Source organism: Gekko japonicus, unplaced genomic scaffold (assembly GCF_001447785.1).
Source record: "Gekko japonicus isolate JY-2015 unplaced genomic scaffold, Gekko_japonicus_V1.1 scaffold1097, whole genome shotgun sequence".
NCBI lineage: Eukaryota > Metazoa > Chordata > Lepidosauria > Squamata > Gekkonidae > Gekko > Gekko japonicus.
In genome coordinates this window covers 388,489-405,830 of record NW_015162513.1, presented here as the reverse complement: position 1 = coordinate 405,830, position 17,342 = coordinate 388,489, and the positions used below count along the sequence as shown (strand labels likewise).

The following is a 17,342-nucleotide window of genomic DNA, read 5'->3' as shown; positions in this document are numbered from 1 at the left end:
TGGTCAGGGGATCCCTTATGAACAGGGTAGGGAAGAATTGACAAAAAGGCTCCTTCTCTGCCAATCAAAATGCTATTCTGCTAGCATAATGCTACTATTTGCTTCTAACCTGGAGTTTTCAGGAACCTGTATCTCTTCTTTCAGTCTTCCCCTCACCTATGCCCATTTGTTTTACATAGAAGATTGATAATAACAACAATTTTTAGTATTATTATTATAAAATATCTTATTTGAATGGGAGAAGTGAGACGGTTTCTAGCTGTATTATTTTTAAGAAGCAAATATATTTTTTCTGTTAACCCTGAAATAGTTTTATTTTTGATAGAATTGTGTAGGTTTAGCTAATGCTTCTTGGTGAAGACAATTATTCCGTCTGAGTCAGTGCATCAGAGTTATTTACAATTATGTTAAGGAGCTTGCTTAAAATGTGATTGCAGCTTAAATGGAGTAGCTCCTGCTGTGCCCAACAGCACATGAAAAGAAGTTGGGGAGGGACAGAATTCTATAGCAACTGTTGTTCTAAAGAACAGATATCTTGTTTGGCCATAGATTTTTGTGGTCTGAGTATTAGTAGTCTACTCTTTAGCATAGAATCCCTACTAGGGCTTGATCGAGCATACTTTGAAAGGATGATGTAAATCAATACTAAGAGGGCTATTAGAACATGCATCCACTATCAGTACAAAGTTCATCTATGCTCCAACCAGGGCCGGCCCTGTCACTAGGCCTGCTAGTATCTCGCCTAGGGTGGAGATACTAGCAGGGTGCCAATTCCCCTGCCGCCGCCCCCGCCAAAAGCCCCCACCTTGCCCAAAGCCGGCCACTGCTCCTTTCGTCGCGATGCCGCTCTGTGCCGGTCACCATGCGCCCTTGCCAGCTCCTGGGGAGCGCTCAGTGGACTGCCCAGAAGGAGGCGTGGAGCCTCCGGAGCCCGCCCACCCCCTTCCCACATGCAAAAGCACCCCGGGGCTCCGCAACTGCTTGCCAAATCGGGCTTCCGCAGCAGGGACTGGGAGGGGGCAAGGCTGCCCGGACCTTCGGGGCTGTCTCTCGATCCAGGTAGGGGATGGGCCGAGGGGCCTCCGGCCTCCTCCTTAGCAAAAAAAGCCGCCTGCTGCAGGCAGGCGGGCAGACAGGAGGAGGCGGCAGGGAACGGAGCCCTCTCTCAGCCAGCCCTGCTGCTGGGACCCAGCTGGGAGGTCTCCAGGCCCCACCGGGAGGTTGGCATCTGGGGGGGGAGCGCCACGAGGCAGCCTGGCTTAGGGCGCAGAAACCCCTCAGGCCGGCCCTGGCTCCAACATAAACATTGTAAAAAGTATAATAAATCAATGATAGAAATGTATTACACAACAAAACCTTTACCTCTACTGTAATTACATTAGAACAAATTTTGAGTCCGGTGGCATCTTTAAGACCAACAAAAGTTTATTCAAGATATGAGCTTTCGTGTGTATGCACACTTCCTCAGGTACATTGAAATGGACGTTAAGAGTTCATAGATGAACACTCCAATAGAGCATAACAACAGAGTCACAGTTTATTACTCTTCAAAGGATACTTTTACACATCTGTCTCCTATTTCGACATATTTACTACTTCACTGTTCCCCCCCATTACATCTAAACAAATTGTGATGTATGAACTTAGTTTTTTATTGCTGTTTAGTCTTTGCATATGTCAACACATCTTCATTTAGTTGTATGCTAATTTGCTTTTCACCTATGTTGGTCTTAAAGGTGCCACTGGACTCAAAATTTGTTCTACTGCTTCAGACCAACATGGCTGCCCACCTGGTTGTAATTGCATTAGTCATAATTGCTAATTTATAGCATTGATTTGAAGGTACTTGTAGCAATATCAGTAATTTCTGCCAGAATCCCAGGGTTAGATCGAAAGTATCATCAATTTGATAACTATGGCCAAAATGCATGTGTATAAACTGTTTCTGTTGACCCACAAAGTGGTTTGCCAACCTCTTTTCCTTCTGATACAAGCCTGTACAACTTGGAAAATGCATTTCATGGGTGACTTTTTCGAAGGGCGCAGAAGGTTGCAACTTGTAAAGGAAAGCTGAAATGTGTTTTTAGTAAACCATTAGTGGCCTTTTTGGATCCGTGCCTCCAATGGTATCTCAGTCTAGCCACAAGGAGCACTTTGTCCATGGTGATGTGGAAGGGCAAGAAAGTAAGGGCAGAGCAGTTTAAATGATGATCTTTCTATAGGGCCATGTGGGTTTTAACACTGAAGTTGACGTGGAGACCCACTTGTACTCAGAATATTTGTATGCACTTCAGAGTTTCCATGAACATAAGGAGTCCTTTTATCAGGCTATTTTAATAGATGGGATAATTTTGGGAATCTGTGCATTTATTTCCATTCTTAATGCTATACGTATTCCCTCTTTTGCAGCAGTGCAGGTACCAGCATGATCTATCTAAACAATCTTCCATCTTATCAATTTCATTGGGAAATTTAATCATGTGCTAAAAGCGCTGCAAGTAAAATCAATGGAATTTGAACGTGTATAACTTTGGTTACCTCCAGTTAAAATAATTTGTTTATATGTCTTTGAGAACACTTAATTTGGATGAGTGTCAGATAACTGTGGAGGTCCACAATGAGTATGCGTGACTGAAACATCTGAATCATTTAAAACTGAATCATTAGGGAAGGGGATTCCCTACAATGCATCACAGGAAGGCTAAGGTTTAGTAGAGACGTTAGGAGTCATATAAGGTAAAACCTATTACCATAAAGCTCTGGTTTATTCTTTTATTGTATCTCTCTTTACCAAGATATCAATTTATCATTATCCGTTTTCAAAGCTTTTCCTCACAAAACCCGAAAAGGTAGTACTTGCAACAATCTGCTTGCCTCAGGGGAGAGATACTGTTGAAAACCAGTAGTTCAGTAATCTCCTTTATATAGCTTTTATGTATAGTTAAGCACATAAATAAGCACATTCAGATGTTTGTTACTTCTTCCTACATTGGGAATTCAACAAATGTCCACATGACTTAAAGAATATTAATTCATAGTATTAACATCATAATTTGGCTACGTAGAGAATTATTGGCCAAAATAGATGGGAAGAGAATCACCGGTGGCTAGAGTGGTGTGGTGTAGTGGCTAGAGTGTTGGACTAAGATCTGAGAGACCCAGGTATGAATCCCCACTCTGCTGTGGTAGCTCACTAAATGACTGTGAGCCAGTAGGCTTCTTTCAGTCTAATGTGTTTCACAAAGCTGTGAATACAGTGATGCAAACTGCTTTGGGCCCCCATTGGGAAGAAAAATGGGGTATACAGTATCTAAAGTTACTTTTTTAATTCTTCGTTTTCTCTCTATTTAGGGAGAACCTATCACTTTCTGTGAAGAAAGCTTTGTCAAGCATCGTTCCGGTGCTACAAAACAGTTTCTGGAAACTGCTGTGAATCTTCAACTTTTTAAACAGGTACTGTAGAGCAAGCAGGTTCTAGTTCTCTTCTAAAGTTCATTGGATATGCATGTTCAGGAATAGATAAAAGGTTTCTATGAAATATTTTTATTAAATATGCTTTGTTACAAATACCTGAAAAATTGAGTAATCAAATGGAAGCAAAAATATATTTGTATCTCCATCTTGTATTCAAAAGTCTCCTTCCAGTTGCTCTTTACTGTGTTCACTAGTAAAATATTGTTAGTAGTATTATTAAGTGGGGACCCTTGAGGGAAAGGGGAAGGACCATTCACCATCCCCCTCCTGCTGCCTCCTTTTACCCCTTGCCTGGATCTCCCTCTCATGGTACTAGTGGCTAGTATCAGGGTGACTTGCCATCAGTATGGCAGCCTAAACCTCCCCCCCCCCCCCGCTTCCATCTGCACATGCATGGACATTGCTACAAATGTTTTTAGAAGATTTCCCCCCTCTCAAATATATATTTTCCCTTGAGTTTGCAGGACCCTAAATTGCAGCCTTGGCTGGTCCCATTGTGTGGATTTTTTTTTTGTCTGCACAATGGCCACCCCTTGTATGTTTAGACTTAAATATTTATATAGTGCTATCGGTGTGCATGACACTTTACAAAGTACATGAGTGGTCCTTGCTCTGAGGAGTTTTCAGTCTAAAATTGTTCACTGGGGACAGTGTGCATGACACTTTACAAAGTGGTCCTTGCTCTGAGGGGTTTTCAGTCTAAAATTGTTCACTGGGGAGACAACAAAGGGAGTGGAAGCAGGTGGATGCAGTAAATCTCAACATTTAGCATTTGGATAGCACGATCAAGCATTCATGGAGGATGCAAGTCAACATGATTTGGGAGGTATTACACTGTGGGGTAAACATATATTGAAGGATCAGTGACTTCCTATGTGCTTAATGTGGTCATTTTTTGTCTTTCCGTAACATGAAAGATACATTATTCATTTTGTTCTCCTACCCCCCATCTCAATTATTAAATTTACAACTCTGTGAACTGACTATCCTAGATGCTAGAACAGAAGCTTGGCACAAAAAGCCAGGTGTGCTTCTAGCTTCCTGGCCTCAGGGGCCTGCCCCAGTTCTGCACTGGACGCAGTAGTGCCAGTGTTCACTGTCAATCGTCATCCATTTCTTTGGAGCCTATGAACAAATATTGACCAAGGTGCCATAAGACTTGGTCCTCTCCTCTTTAAAGGAAACTGACCCATAAAGGGTTGTTCTTAAGGAACCTGCTACTTGAGAGTGATGAGAACAAAACAATATAAGTATGGCCAAGATGCCCTGGATGAACATGACAAAAAGGCAAACAAATCTTTCATTAAAGCAACCAGCATCTTAGGCAGGGGAGGCTATGCTTAGTGAATCTGCTAACTCTCTTTGAAGATATACTGCCATGATAGATAAGTGAAATTTGCAGGATAGTGGGCAACACTTGTTATGAAAATGACAAGTTTCTGTCTCTGAGATTTACTGGTTAATGTAGACATTTATGCTATTGCAAGTGAAATATGGCTGCTCCTAATTAGATGGTATACAGTAGAAATAATACTATCTTGTAAGAGGCAGAAGGATTTTTTAAAAAGATTTCATCTTTTAGCCAATGTACTGCTGCTGTTTCAATTTATATTGCATATACTTCCTCCTCCTCCTCCTCTATCCAGCTGCCTCTTCTCCAGGAGTGCTCTCCGTTCAAGGTTGCTTGAACCTGAAAAAAGGCTGGACTGAAAACTTTGCTGTAAATCCAATGGAGAACATTTTTAGTAGAAAATGTATTATGTAAAAATAACCCAAAGGCCCGGACTGGAACAGTAGATAGACTAGCAGAAAGTAGTTTTCATTATCATTGTTTTGGAAAACCATGTCTTCCAAATACACAGCATTCACAGAAAGTTATAGCACTGATGTACTAACTAGGACACAGAGGGTGCTGGATAAGATTGGATGTTCCACACGAAAGGTTAAGCACCTGTGAACCCTCGGCTCCCCAGTTGTCTTCAAAGCCCACCTACATAGACATGGGAAGGATTTGCAGAAATGTATGATTAGGAAAGGGGAGAAGCACAAGCATATCTTTGTTGGCTCCAATGCAAGGATCATTCTCATTCTCACTCTCTCAGTGTCATGGAGATCTTGTGAGGGTAAAAATGAGGGAAGGGACCATGCATGCTGGAGGAAGGGCAGAATAAAGATCAGATGATTTTAAAACAAAAGGAGTAAAGTACCATACGTGTAATTAACTCATCTGACCTGCTTAACTTCTGATAGTCTGTCACTGATACTTACTAGGTCACACATATGGGACAACTGATGCTGTTCTTTTGCTGGATGTCTTCTGTTATCTAACCTGCCAGGAGCAGCTCCATTATCTGTGCCATTCAGTTCAGGCATAGCTCAAAAGGCACTGCTTCAAAGCCATGAAAAGCAACTTTTCCAGGGAATGGTCATTGATCAGATGATTTTAAAACAAAAGGAGTATACTGATAATATACCATAGGTGTAATTAACTCATCTGACCTGCTTAATTTCTGATAGTCTGTCACTGATACTTACTAGGTCACACATATGGGATAACTGATGCTGTTCTTTTGCTGGATGTCTTCTGTTATGTAACCTGCCAGGAGCAGCTCCATTTTCTGTGCCATTCAGTTCAGGTATAGCTCAAAAGGCACTGCTTCAAAGCCACGAAAAGCAACTTTTCCAGGGAATGGTCATGTGCCAAGACTGGCCAGTCACATAATAAAGTTGGCACCACCTAGAAGTTAATGGAGCACACTTATGAAAAAATTCAAAAGGGAAATTAAAGGTTGGATCCCTCAAATTGGTTCTCCAAAAAACAGTGCTTTCTTCCAGTACAGGCAACTTCACATGATATAAGAGCTGTAGGAAGATCCTGCCATTAGGGGACCAGATTCACAGGATTCAACATGTAACATACCTGTGGAAGAATTATTTCTCACAGTTAGAGCCAGTGAGACCAAATAAATTTTATTTTTTGCTATATACTTCCTACCAGTTGTCCACCTCTGCATTTTACACTGTTCAATCTTTTAAGTAAAATCCTGTACAACACCCCCCCCCCACTTCAGTGGGACTTTCATTTGTATTGAAGTCCTCTTTTAATTTAATCTTTCACAGAAAACAAAAGCTTAACAGCTCAGTTTCTGTCTGTGTAATTTTGCCTAATGACGAGGCTATTCATAAATCATCTGTGGGTTTTGTAGCAAGGGATGAATTCTTTAGCTTTCCTCGAATAGATAATGTCTTGTGGTTCAAAGAATGTTCTCTGCACAGTGGTAGCTAAAGGTGCTTTATCTCATTCTTGCTGTGAAATAATCCAGTGATCCCATACAGCAGTCTGACCATGAACCAAGCCTATTTGGAAAAGAGCCAGTTTGAATGGAGTGGGAAGAGTGTTAGCTGAGAAGGAGAGGAAATAATCACCTACGATAGTACACGTTGTGCTACTACTGCTGTCTCTGCATTTATCTATTATACACACATACACATTTTTCATATTCATAGAGCAGTTTGTTTCATGTCATCAGTCTTTTCATTGACAAACGTCAGATTGCCACTGACAGGTCTGTTTGGATAATCTGTGATAGTGTGTGACAGTCAGCCAAATAATTAATTTCTGTTGGCTCCTGTATACTATGTCAGTGAACTATGATTTAGTAGTAATTCATGTTGGAAAAAGCACAGTCAGTCCAATATTTTCTATGTTTATCTCATACTTGGGCTACCTAGCTCTGACAAAAACAGATTACTGCTTGAAAGCATTCTAGGGCCCCGGGGGCAAGGCTAAGGAGAAGAGTAGTGGGGTGGAGGGGATGAGGATGGGTGCAGCTTCCCCCCCCCATCTGTGCAGAGGACTGCTCCACGGTTGCCTTCCACCACTGAGCGAGGTCTGCTGCTCAGGTAGCCCCTCCTCCAGCTGTTGTTACTTAGGATCTGTAGCAGGAGGAGGAGCTGACTGAGCTGTCTTTTGGGGTGAGCTTTGAGGACGAGAGTCTTTCGGCTCTGTAGCTCACCCCAGGGACCTAGAGGGTTCTGGAGGAGTTAGAGGAGGTTGGATGCTGCTGCTCTGGTTTCTCCAAAGTTCAGCATTTTTTTTTCAGCAGGCCTTCTGAGGAGGAACAGGAGGGGAGACTAGAAGTACAAGATGAAGAGATGGAGGTGCACCCCAAGTTGCTGCTATGTCAACCCCTTCTCCCTAAGGCATCTTTTCCTGTCCCCCCCCCAAGACACGGTTTGTCTGTCTGAGTTCCTCACAGGAGGTGGCTCCAGAGGTGCCTGCAGCTCTACAGTCTATACCTCCAAAGTCTGGACTTTAGACTACACCTCCAAAGTCTGGAAGCACTTCCAGCTGACTGAGGATCCCCAGCTATGTAGGGCCCAGATCAGTTGAAGGAGAGACCACAGTCATCTCTAGACTACTAGATTGTGGAACCATCTGAAAAAGCACCACCAGGCAGTGCTTCTTCGAGAGGGGAGAGAGCCTGCTGCTGGGGTGCCCAAGCAGACACCACCAGCCAGCCAGGAGGTGAGTTGTCCTATGACTGCCTTTAGTGCTGTCCCTGAATGTTCCACAGTAGTGTTGGTTGGGGGTGGGGAAACTAGTGTTAGGCTGGCTATTGCCAGGATCTGCTCCACACTGAGATCCACACACGGTGGACAACATATCAGCCACTATCAAAAAACAGTGGCATGGATAAGCAGGGACCTCTCCATGGGCTTTGTGGTGACCGATGGTGGCACTAACATGAGGGAATCAGGACAGGCATTGGGCCTCAGGAGCATTTACTGTGTGGCCCACCTTCTCCACCTGGTGGTTAAAGATACCTTGGGGCTGGGTTTCTGCAATAACAGTATGGATGCTTAGACCTGTGAGTTCAGGCATCTCCTCCAGAAATGATGGCATATCATGGATCACTTCTCTCGCAGTGTGAAGGACACCCATCTGCTGCACGAGAAGCAGACAGTGACAGGCATGCTGGTGTACCGCTTGATCAGCGATGTGAGCACTTGCTGGAAGAGTACCTATGCCATGCTCAAGTGCTTGGTGGAGCGGAAGAGAGCCTTGACTGCCCTGATCTCTGAGACCGGGGTAATTTGGGAAGAGAGCCAGCTCACCCAGGAAGAATGGTTGACCATATCTCAGACTGTGGAAGTTCTTAGGCCCTTTAAGAGCTACACAGAGATGCTCTCATCTGACATGGCAAGTCTGGGTCTGGAAGAGCAGGATAGTGAGACCTGTATGCCAAACAGAAACCAGCAGAACCCTCAGGAGCCCCATAAATAATGAAGCTAATTTGCTTTGAAACTTTTTTTTTCAGGGGTGGGAAAGGGAGAGCCTGTGATGAAGGGCAGCTGCAGCACCTAGGCTAAGGCTCCCCCACTGAGGCAGTGGTGGTTGGTGTGTGCTGCTCCTGCTGAGAGGGGAGGATCCAGCTGGGCCCAACTCCCTCCCTTTCACTTTCTGATGCCTTCCCTGGGGAAATGGTATATAAAGTTTCTCTTGGTTTGCCCTTGGCTTTGGAAGAAAACAAAACATTAGTAGGCTGTGTATTGGGCTGGTTTTGGTTCAGGTGGCCTAACAAAAGTGCCTGCCCACCCTGCACTTTTGAGTGTTCTTCTGGGCTTCTACTACCCTTGCTTTTGCCAGTTTTTAAAAACCCTGCTGGGATTCTCTGGTGTGACATTGGTTAGTTCTATTGGGTTTGCACTGCTGCCACATTGGCACTGGGTTGTGCTGATGGGCAGTATTGTACTGGTTCTGCTATCCTTGCAATCCCCCTCCCCCTTGCTCGGATTGTGATTCTGTGCTTGACATCAGTCTGGTTGAGCTGGCATTTGCCACAATGGCACTAGGTTTTGTTGCCGGGCACTAGTAAGTTGGCACTGGGTTCTGCTGCTGGGCACTATCGCACTGGTTCTGCTGTCCTTGCAACCCACCTCCCCCTCACTCGGATTGTGATTTTCTGCTTGATATCAGTCCTGTTGAGGTGGCATTTGCCACAATGACACTGGATTCTGCTGCTGGGCACTAGTAGGTTGGGACTGGGTTGTGCTGCTGGCACTATTGCAGTGGTTCTGCTGTCCTTGCAACCCCCCTCCTCCTCACTTGGACTGTGATTCTGTGCTTGACATCAGTCCCTTTGAGCAGAAATGCCCCTCCCGCCCCCGTTTCTACTACAGAGATTCTTAGATTTGACCTTACTCCTCTTGGGTTTTGGCACTGCCACAGTGGCGCTGGTTCTGCTGGGCACATTGCACTGGCTGTACTGCTGGCCTTCAAAAATGCCCCCCCCCCTCACTTTTCACAGCAGAAATTCTCTGCGGCATTCTTCTGGGCTTGTATTGCCTTGCTAAATGCTGGCCTTCAAAAATGCCCCCCCCCCACTTTTCACAGCAGAAATTCTCTGCGACATTCTTCTGGGCTTGTGTTGCCTTGCTATCTCCCTCCACTGAAAACAATGGAGGATGGGGGCACCTTCTTTGGGTACCCATAGAATTGGTCCAATCTTTTTGAAACTTTAGGGGTTCTTTTGAGGATAGGCTCCAGCAGCTATGCTGCAAATTTGGTTCCTCTACCTAATCTCTATCTCAGACCACTAAATATACCCCAGGATAGATTTGCAATTGACTGTAATGGTCCCCATAGGGTATAATGGACCAGGAAAAAAATTGAGATTCCGGAATATTACCAATTCCAAATACCATACCAGTATTGGGATTTGGGAATATCAGGAAATACTGATATTTTTTCAGGTCCAATATACCTGAATCTGGAAAAATCCCTATTCCCATCCTTCTTTAACTGATGTTCAGGTGCCCTCATGATCAGTCTTCACCAGGCTTGATGATTCTTTTATTAAAAAACAAAACAAAAACAAAAAGTCGTATGTTTCTGCATACTTGCATAGCTTCACAGGATGCAAGGAAACTACCCTTATCTCTGAGCGGCCCTGTTTCATTGTCCTGGTGACACACTTTGCCCATGAACTGTTCTTAGGTTGGGAGCCTGTGAAGAATCATTTATATTGGAAGCCTATGAAGAATCACTTAGATTTGAGTCCAGTAGCAGCTTAGAGGTTTTTGGTATACAAGCTTTCAAAAGTCAAAACTGTGTGACAAAGTTCAGTGTTTATTTTATTTATTTATTTTATTAGTCTTTTAGCCATCCCTCCCCTGCACAGCAAGGCTCAGGGTGGGTAACAATAAGTTAAAAACAATATCATAAGTTATTTGTTAAAAACGTATTAACATAGTGACAAATCAAAATTAAAAACAGATGGTGAGGCCGGCACTAATAACAGAAATGATCCAAAATGAGGTTGTGCTTTCGGTGTGTCAGTGGAGACTGGTACAGTGTCAGAATGGATGGCGGGGAGGGAACTGGGGGAGGCCAATTTAGATGGTAACTTCACTGCCAGAGCTGAACACTTGGTAAAACATTTCCGTTTTACAGGCCCTATACCCCATTTCCATTTGGGGTATAGTTCTGTTCCTGAGAATGATCAATGTTCTTTCACCAAGCAAAAGGTGCTCACATGTGAAATCAAAAAGGGAAATAGTGCGTATTCCCTGTGCTTGTATTTCAGGCTTCCTAGAAGCCTCCAAAGAGAGAACCCCAGGGTTTCTGTTTGGTATGCTGTACAGGAAAGTCAATTGCCACACTTGCACTGGGTTTTCCTGTTTTCAACAGATGAAGCCACTCTTAGTTTCAAATATGATGTGGCGATGCTATTCTTCTGTCATATTTCCCATAATTACTTGTTTTTATTTGATTTTTGGTGTGTGTAGATTGAACTAGTACAGGAACATAGTGATGTGGCTTATGAGCACTTGTTTTTATTTGATTTTTGGTGTGTGTAGATTGAACTAATACAGGAACATAGTGATGTGGCTTATGAGCTTTCTTTTTAGATGGACTAGAATTCCTACTGGATCCTTACAGTACTGTGTTAAATTTGTCCATAAACTAATATTTAGAATGTTTATAAACTTATACGAAGTTCTATGATCTGTTTATCGTCTTACCAAATGGGAGAAAATGGTGAATTTAAAACACCACAAATGATATAACCAAAATGATACTGGCTTTGGGGGTTTCATTAAGTGTGAGAACGGTGAAGGTTGTTAATGTGGTTTTGCTAGCACAAAGTTCCTTCATAATTGGAATATATTTGGAATATCCTTGTAGATCTATAATTGCATTTGTCATGTGAGTTGACCATCTTGTAGTTAGGCTATACTCATGTTGAGCTAGAAGTGAGGGACAGAAAGAGATTGTGGAGACAAGTCAAAGAGTAAATGTGACTACACAGGTTTTGGAACATTGTGTTCAAATAGTAATGGGGCATTGCTGTACTTCTGTCATTTTTTGTAGCACACAATAAATTAGGAAGTTTAAAAATGTGAACTCCTAACAAAGATTTCATAGCATTAATAACTTTTTATTACAGTTTATTGAAGGTCGGCTCACAAAGCTGAATGCAGGGAAAGGATTCTCCGATGTGTTTGAAGAAGAAATCTCTTCAGGCGGCTTCAGTGGAGGTATAGGTTTGCTTTGGTACTATTTGGTTGCTTTCATTCTTGCCTCATCCAAAGAAACTTCTAAAATAAGTTCTGATTTTGACAGTGATCCTTATGGAAAGTTCTCTGGTTATATATCATTGGCTGAAAATGGATGCCATATTGTTCACAACGCTGAAGTAGTGAAGCAAGTTATTGTATTGGGCAAACTTCAGCTGGTGAAGTTTCTAACAGAATGCTTAACTTGTCAATCAGACCTTATTTATAATATGTGATATAAAAGAATGTTCACTGCTTTTGCAGACTGCATGTCAAGGAAATTGTTTCATCCTCAGCAACAAGATGAAGGAACCATTTGAGCTTGATTGATAATCTTCATTTTTACATTTCACATTTTTCACACCTTTGAGATCCTTTGTTCTTCATGAGCCAATGGGGGTTTTGGCAAACAAGTTTGCCCCACAAATTATTTATGCAAAAGGGTAAGGGAGCATATTTTGCAGTAAAGTGATTGGTATAGTGACTAATGAGAGCCAGTATAGTATAGCGGCTAGTGTTGGGTTAGGACTAGGGAGCATTGGTTCAAATCCCGGTTCAGCCACGAAACTCCCTGAGTGACCTTCTTAGCCTGATTTATGTCTCATAATAGTTGTGGAGATAAAATGGAATAGAAGATAACCATGCATGGCACCCTGACTCTTTGGGAGAAGGGCAAGATAGGAATGCTTAGTTTCAGAAACCCATGTTCCACGTAAATATAGAAGCTGGCACATATCTTTTGAAAAAGAACCTGCAGTTTTACAAAGTCAAATGAAACCTGCACTCAAAGCAATTGGAAGAAACAAATCACCAGGAGTAGATGGAATATCAAAGTCAGGAAATTTCAAAGTCAGGAAATGAAGTCCATCAAAATCTTAGCAAGAATATGCCAACAAAAATGGGAAATAAAAGAATGGCCCATGGACTAAAAACTCTCAATCTATGTTCCAGTTCCATAAAAGGGAGACGTCAAAGACTGAAGCAACTATTGGATCTTTGCATTAATTTCTCATGCAAGTAAACTGATGCTCAAAATCTTTCAACAAAGACTGTTACCATATATGAAAGAGAAATGCTAGATGGTCAAACTGGATTCAGAAAAAAAGAGGTGCAAGAGATCATATTGCTAATTTATGTTGGTTACTGGAGCATACAAGAGATTTTCAGAAGAAAATCAGCTTGGCTTTTGTAGATTACAGCAAAGCTTTTGACTGTATGGGACAAGAAAAGCTATGTTTGGTTTTAAAAGAAAATCTGGTTGTTTTGATGCACAACCTATACTCCAGACAAGAGGCTACCGTGAAAACAGAATATGGAGAAACAGAATGGTTTCCACTTGGCAAAGATATCAGCAAGAATTATTTTATTTTATTTTATTGACAATGAAGAAATGGGAATTGTTCAAGATTTTCTATTCCTTGGCTCCATCATTAATCAAAAGAGAGACCGCAACCAAGAAATCAGAAGGAGACTTAGATTGGAAAGGGCAGCTATGAAGACCCTTTGGTGTAAGGATGTGTCACTGGTGACCAAGGAAGACCCTTGTGTAAGGATGTGTCACTGGTGACCAAGATCAAGATAACTCATACTATAGTATTCCCCATTACTGTGTATGGTTGTGAAAGCTGGACAATGACGAAAGCTGACAGGAAGAAAATTGATTGTTTTGAAGAAGAGTATTATGGGTAAATAAATGGGTTCTAGATCAAATCAAGCCTGAACTTTCCCTAGAAGCTAAAATGACCAAACTGAGGTAATCGTACTTTGATCACATCATGAGAAGACATGAGTCTCTGGAAAAGAGAGTAATGATAGGAAAAGTTGAAGGTATCAGGAAAAGAGAAATACCTAATACTAATTGGATTGACTCAATAAAGGAAGCCACAGCCCTCAGTTTGCAAGACCCAAGCAAGGCTGTTAATGACAGGACATTTTGGAGGTCATTAATTCATAGGGTCGTCATAAGTCAGAAATGACTTGATGGCACTCAACATGCACACACACATATATTACTTTTTTCTCAGTCTTCAATCCCATTTAAGTAAAAAGGTAAAGGTTCCCTTGCTCGAAAGTCAGTCAAACTCGACTCTAGGGTTGTGGTGCTCATCTCTGTTTCAAAGCCGAAGAGCCAGCGCTGTCCGAAGACATTTCCGTGGTCATGTGGCCGGCATGACTAAACATCAAGGCGCACGGAACGCTGTTACCTTCCCACTGAAGTGGTACCTATTTATCTACTTGCAATTTTTTGCTTTCGAACTGCTAGGTTGGCAGGAGCTGGAACTAGAGACGGGAGCTCACTCCGTCATGCGGCACACTCAGGTCTCGAACGGCTGAACTACCGACCTTCCACAGCCTGCAGTTCAGCATCTTAACCACTTGAGCCACTGCAGCTCCTTTACTTCAATCCCATTTACTTTAAGTTTAATTGAACAAATTAGAATAACTTCTGGGTAAACATTGTTTTTCACAGTTTATATTAAAGAGTGATCAGCTCTCCTGATCTGATATTTGATGTACTTCCATAAATTAGGAGGTCCCCAGCAACTCCATTGTTTTCTTAGTCTTAGTCTGGCATCATGTTTAGTCCTAAAACCGTATCTCAAAATTAGGTGCTTAGCTTCATGTGCAGTAAGATGCCACTTGCTGTTTCCCCAAACCACTTTTTCCCCTAGCAGTGTTCTACAACCAAAAATGAGCAAGGTTCAGCACCCCTTCCCAACCATTACTGCTCGACTGGAAGTTGTCTTCCCACCCTATTTTGTAGGTGTTTGGTGACTCATATTTGCCATGGGTCTGCCACCATCCTACATCGTTCCATCCTTAGAAGTGGTCTGTAAGAGCTGAGTTCTGTTAGTGCTTTGGCTTTGCCCCAGCAAAAGCAAGTCAACAGAATTTCCTCCTAGTTATAGATGTCAGATTTATTGCTGAGCTTAAGAGGCTTTTGGAACTCCTGGTGTTGTAAAGGAATATTGGCATATGCTTTGGAAAACTTATGCATTCTCATGTTAGCAAACTCAAATCACTGGTGTAGATGTTTCCATTGCAGCAACTGTCCTTGATCTTCACACTGTCACAAAATTCACAAGTCACTCTTAAAAACTGAAGCCAGAAGTCTTTACATAGTTAGCTAAAAATGCTTGGGAAACAAAGCTGCATCAAATTTTAACTTGACCATTGTGAGCTATTCAGTAAAGTAATAGCACCCACAGAACATATATCTGTTTGTAGTTCTCCCAGGTTCCTCATTTGTTTTACCTACAAAGGCAGTAGCTACTGTAGATAGCAGGAGTGGGGAAATGAGTTAATCTGCAATAAATTATTTGTATAAACAAACTATACTTTAAAACGTTTTAAAACTGAATTCTGAAATTAAAAATATAGTTCAGATATTTAAAATGTTTTCAGTTCTTTTCATATTTGGAGTACATTTCTTCAGGGAAGGCAATACAGTCTAAAATACTCCTAAAAATAAAAAAAAAACCTTTCGAACAGCAATCCTCATGATAACATTCAGCACCTTTTAAACTCACTAGGTACTATATACAATACTAACTTTCTGAAGTGTGTGTTTTTTATAAACCTTTTAAGGTTCTGTTCCCTTCTTACATTTTAGGAAATTCAAAATCATATCACCAGTGGATGTATACAGTTAAGGTATGAAACTCTCTCTCTCTCTCTCTCTCTCTCTCTCTACACACATACACTAAAAATAATTGTGTTGAAGTATATACATTGTTGAAATCTACAAAGTATAAAAGAAAAAAAAGGAGAATTCAGCATAATGATGTGTAGATAACCATATAGTTCCAAAGGCATGAAACAGTATAAAAATTAGAATTGATGTTATCTCATTAATAGTAAGATGGTAGATTGGATCCTAGCAGTCCGTTTCACTGGTCCTGATGTGTTCCTGTGGCCCACAGAGTGTGCTGCTGACACAAGAGGCTCCTCCACCCATGGAAGAATCTCTTGCATTGACAGAAAGCTTTTTGTATCACTGGAATACATCACTAACAGTAGAATGGACTTGTACTATCAACCCACTCTCTTAATATTAATATTCTTAATATCAATTCTAATTTTTGTACAGTTTCATGATTTAACACTGCTAATAGTTAATAAAATCGACAGGTAGGCTCCAACCCATTGAATTCCTATGCAACTAATATTAGTAGAGAATTATAAAATACAATAGAAAGAAAACATATCCTTTTTATGCATGTTAGCAAATAGCTGTTTTAACTTAAGATAAATTAACTTGCACTATTAATGGGTCATGTCAACTCAAAATGCTTTTGTCTCATACTTTCTCAGTTTCAGTTTATTCCATAACTGAATGAAAGGGTACTGTTGCTCTGTGAAGATTTTTTTTAACTGTTAAAGATGAGCATGAGTGTGCAATTGAAAAACAAAAACAAAAGATGTCCCTTACTTTTAGAAAGATAAGGCATCTTTAATATTTTTCATTCTAAAACCAAAGTGGCTTCAGATATATGGCTAGTTGGCTTCTTTTTGATTTTGTAGCTTTGGTTGGAGAAGTCTTTAAAAACAACCAAGGAATTACCCCCAATCCCATGATAGATATACAGAGCTGGGAATCCGTGTTATAATATCGAGTTTGACCCCAGATATGGGGTGTCATTATGATGTATAATGCTATCTGTATTCCGGTTCAAAACTCATCTGTAGCTTCCATGTATTAACATTATGTGATTATGTAGTAGCTTGCAGGGAAAAAATCTAGGCATGTGCAAAACAGATACAAGAGAATGTGCACAATAAACTTTGTGTCAGCCTCTCTCAAAAAAATTCCATTCATCTAAAGGAGCATGTGAAGGAGAACTTCCTGGTGGATTGTGCCCTATATGATTACATTAAAGTTCATTGATAAAAGTGTCAAGTATATAAATAACATATTATAACCCTTGGGCAGCAACAGACAAAATGCAGCTGTGGAAGTCTTCAGAGTGGACTATAGGAAGGTTAGTGATTTCCCCCCTCACTATTTTAAGAAAGGCTGTTATTTTTCTTGTATTACCGTAACATTCTGCTTCTGCTGAAAACATGATTAATACGTGTTTTATTTATGCATTGTATGTTTCAGAAAGGAGGTGCTCTGATCAACACAGCAATGACTAAAGCTAGCCCTGCTATGAAAACAGCATACCGATATGTAAGATCTCTCCCTGTCCCACTTCATTTTTACATAAATATTGTATAAGCAACTTCATGCTGTGTTTTCATCCAACACAGCAAAATATCTTGGATGTATTTCTTTCCAAAATAATATTCTGTATTACTAATAT

General features: G+C 41.3%; 1 protein-coding gene across 1 annotated transcript in view; it reads left to right on the top strand.

Annotated features, from left to right (window-relative positions):
* Nucleotides 1-17,342, top strand: part of DENND1B (DENN/MADD domain containing 1B) — a 240,687-nt gene that overhangs the window by 195,701 nt on the left and 27,644 nt on the right. The window contains exons 14-17 of the mRNA XM_015406182.1: nucleotides 3,352-3,453; nucleotides 11,928-12,018; nucleotides 15,650-15,690; nucleotides 17,141-17,209. Coding sequence (XP_015261668.1) covers nucleotides 3,352-3,453; nucleotides 11,928-12,018; nucleotides 15,650-15,690; nucleotides 17,141-17,209 — 303 coding nt within the window. The remainder of the gene's footprint in view (nucleotides 1-3,351; nucleotides 3,454-11,927; nucleotides 12,019-15,649; nucleotides 15,691-17,140; nucleotides 17,210-17,342) is intronic.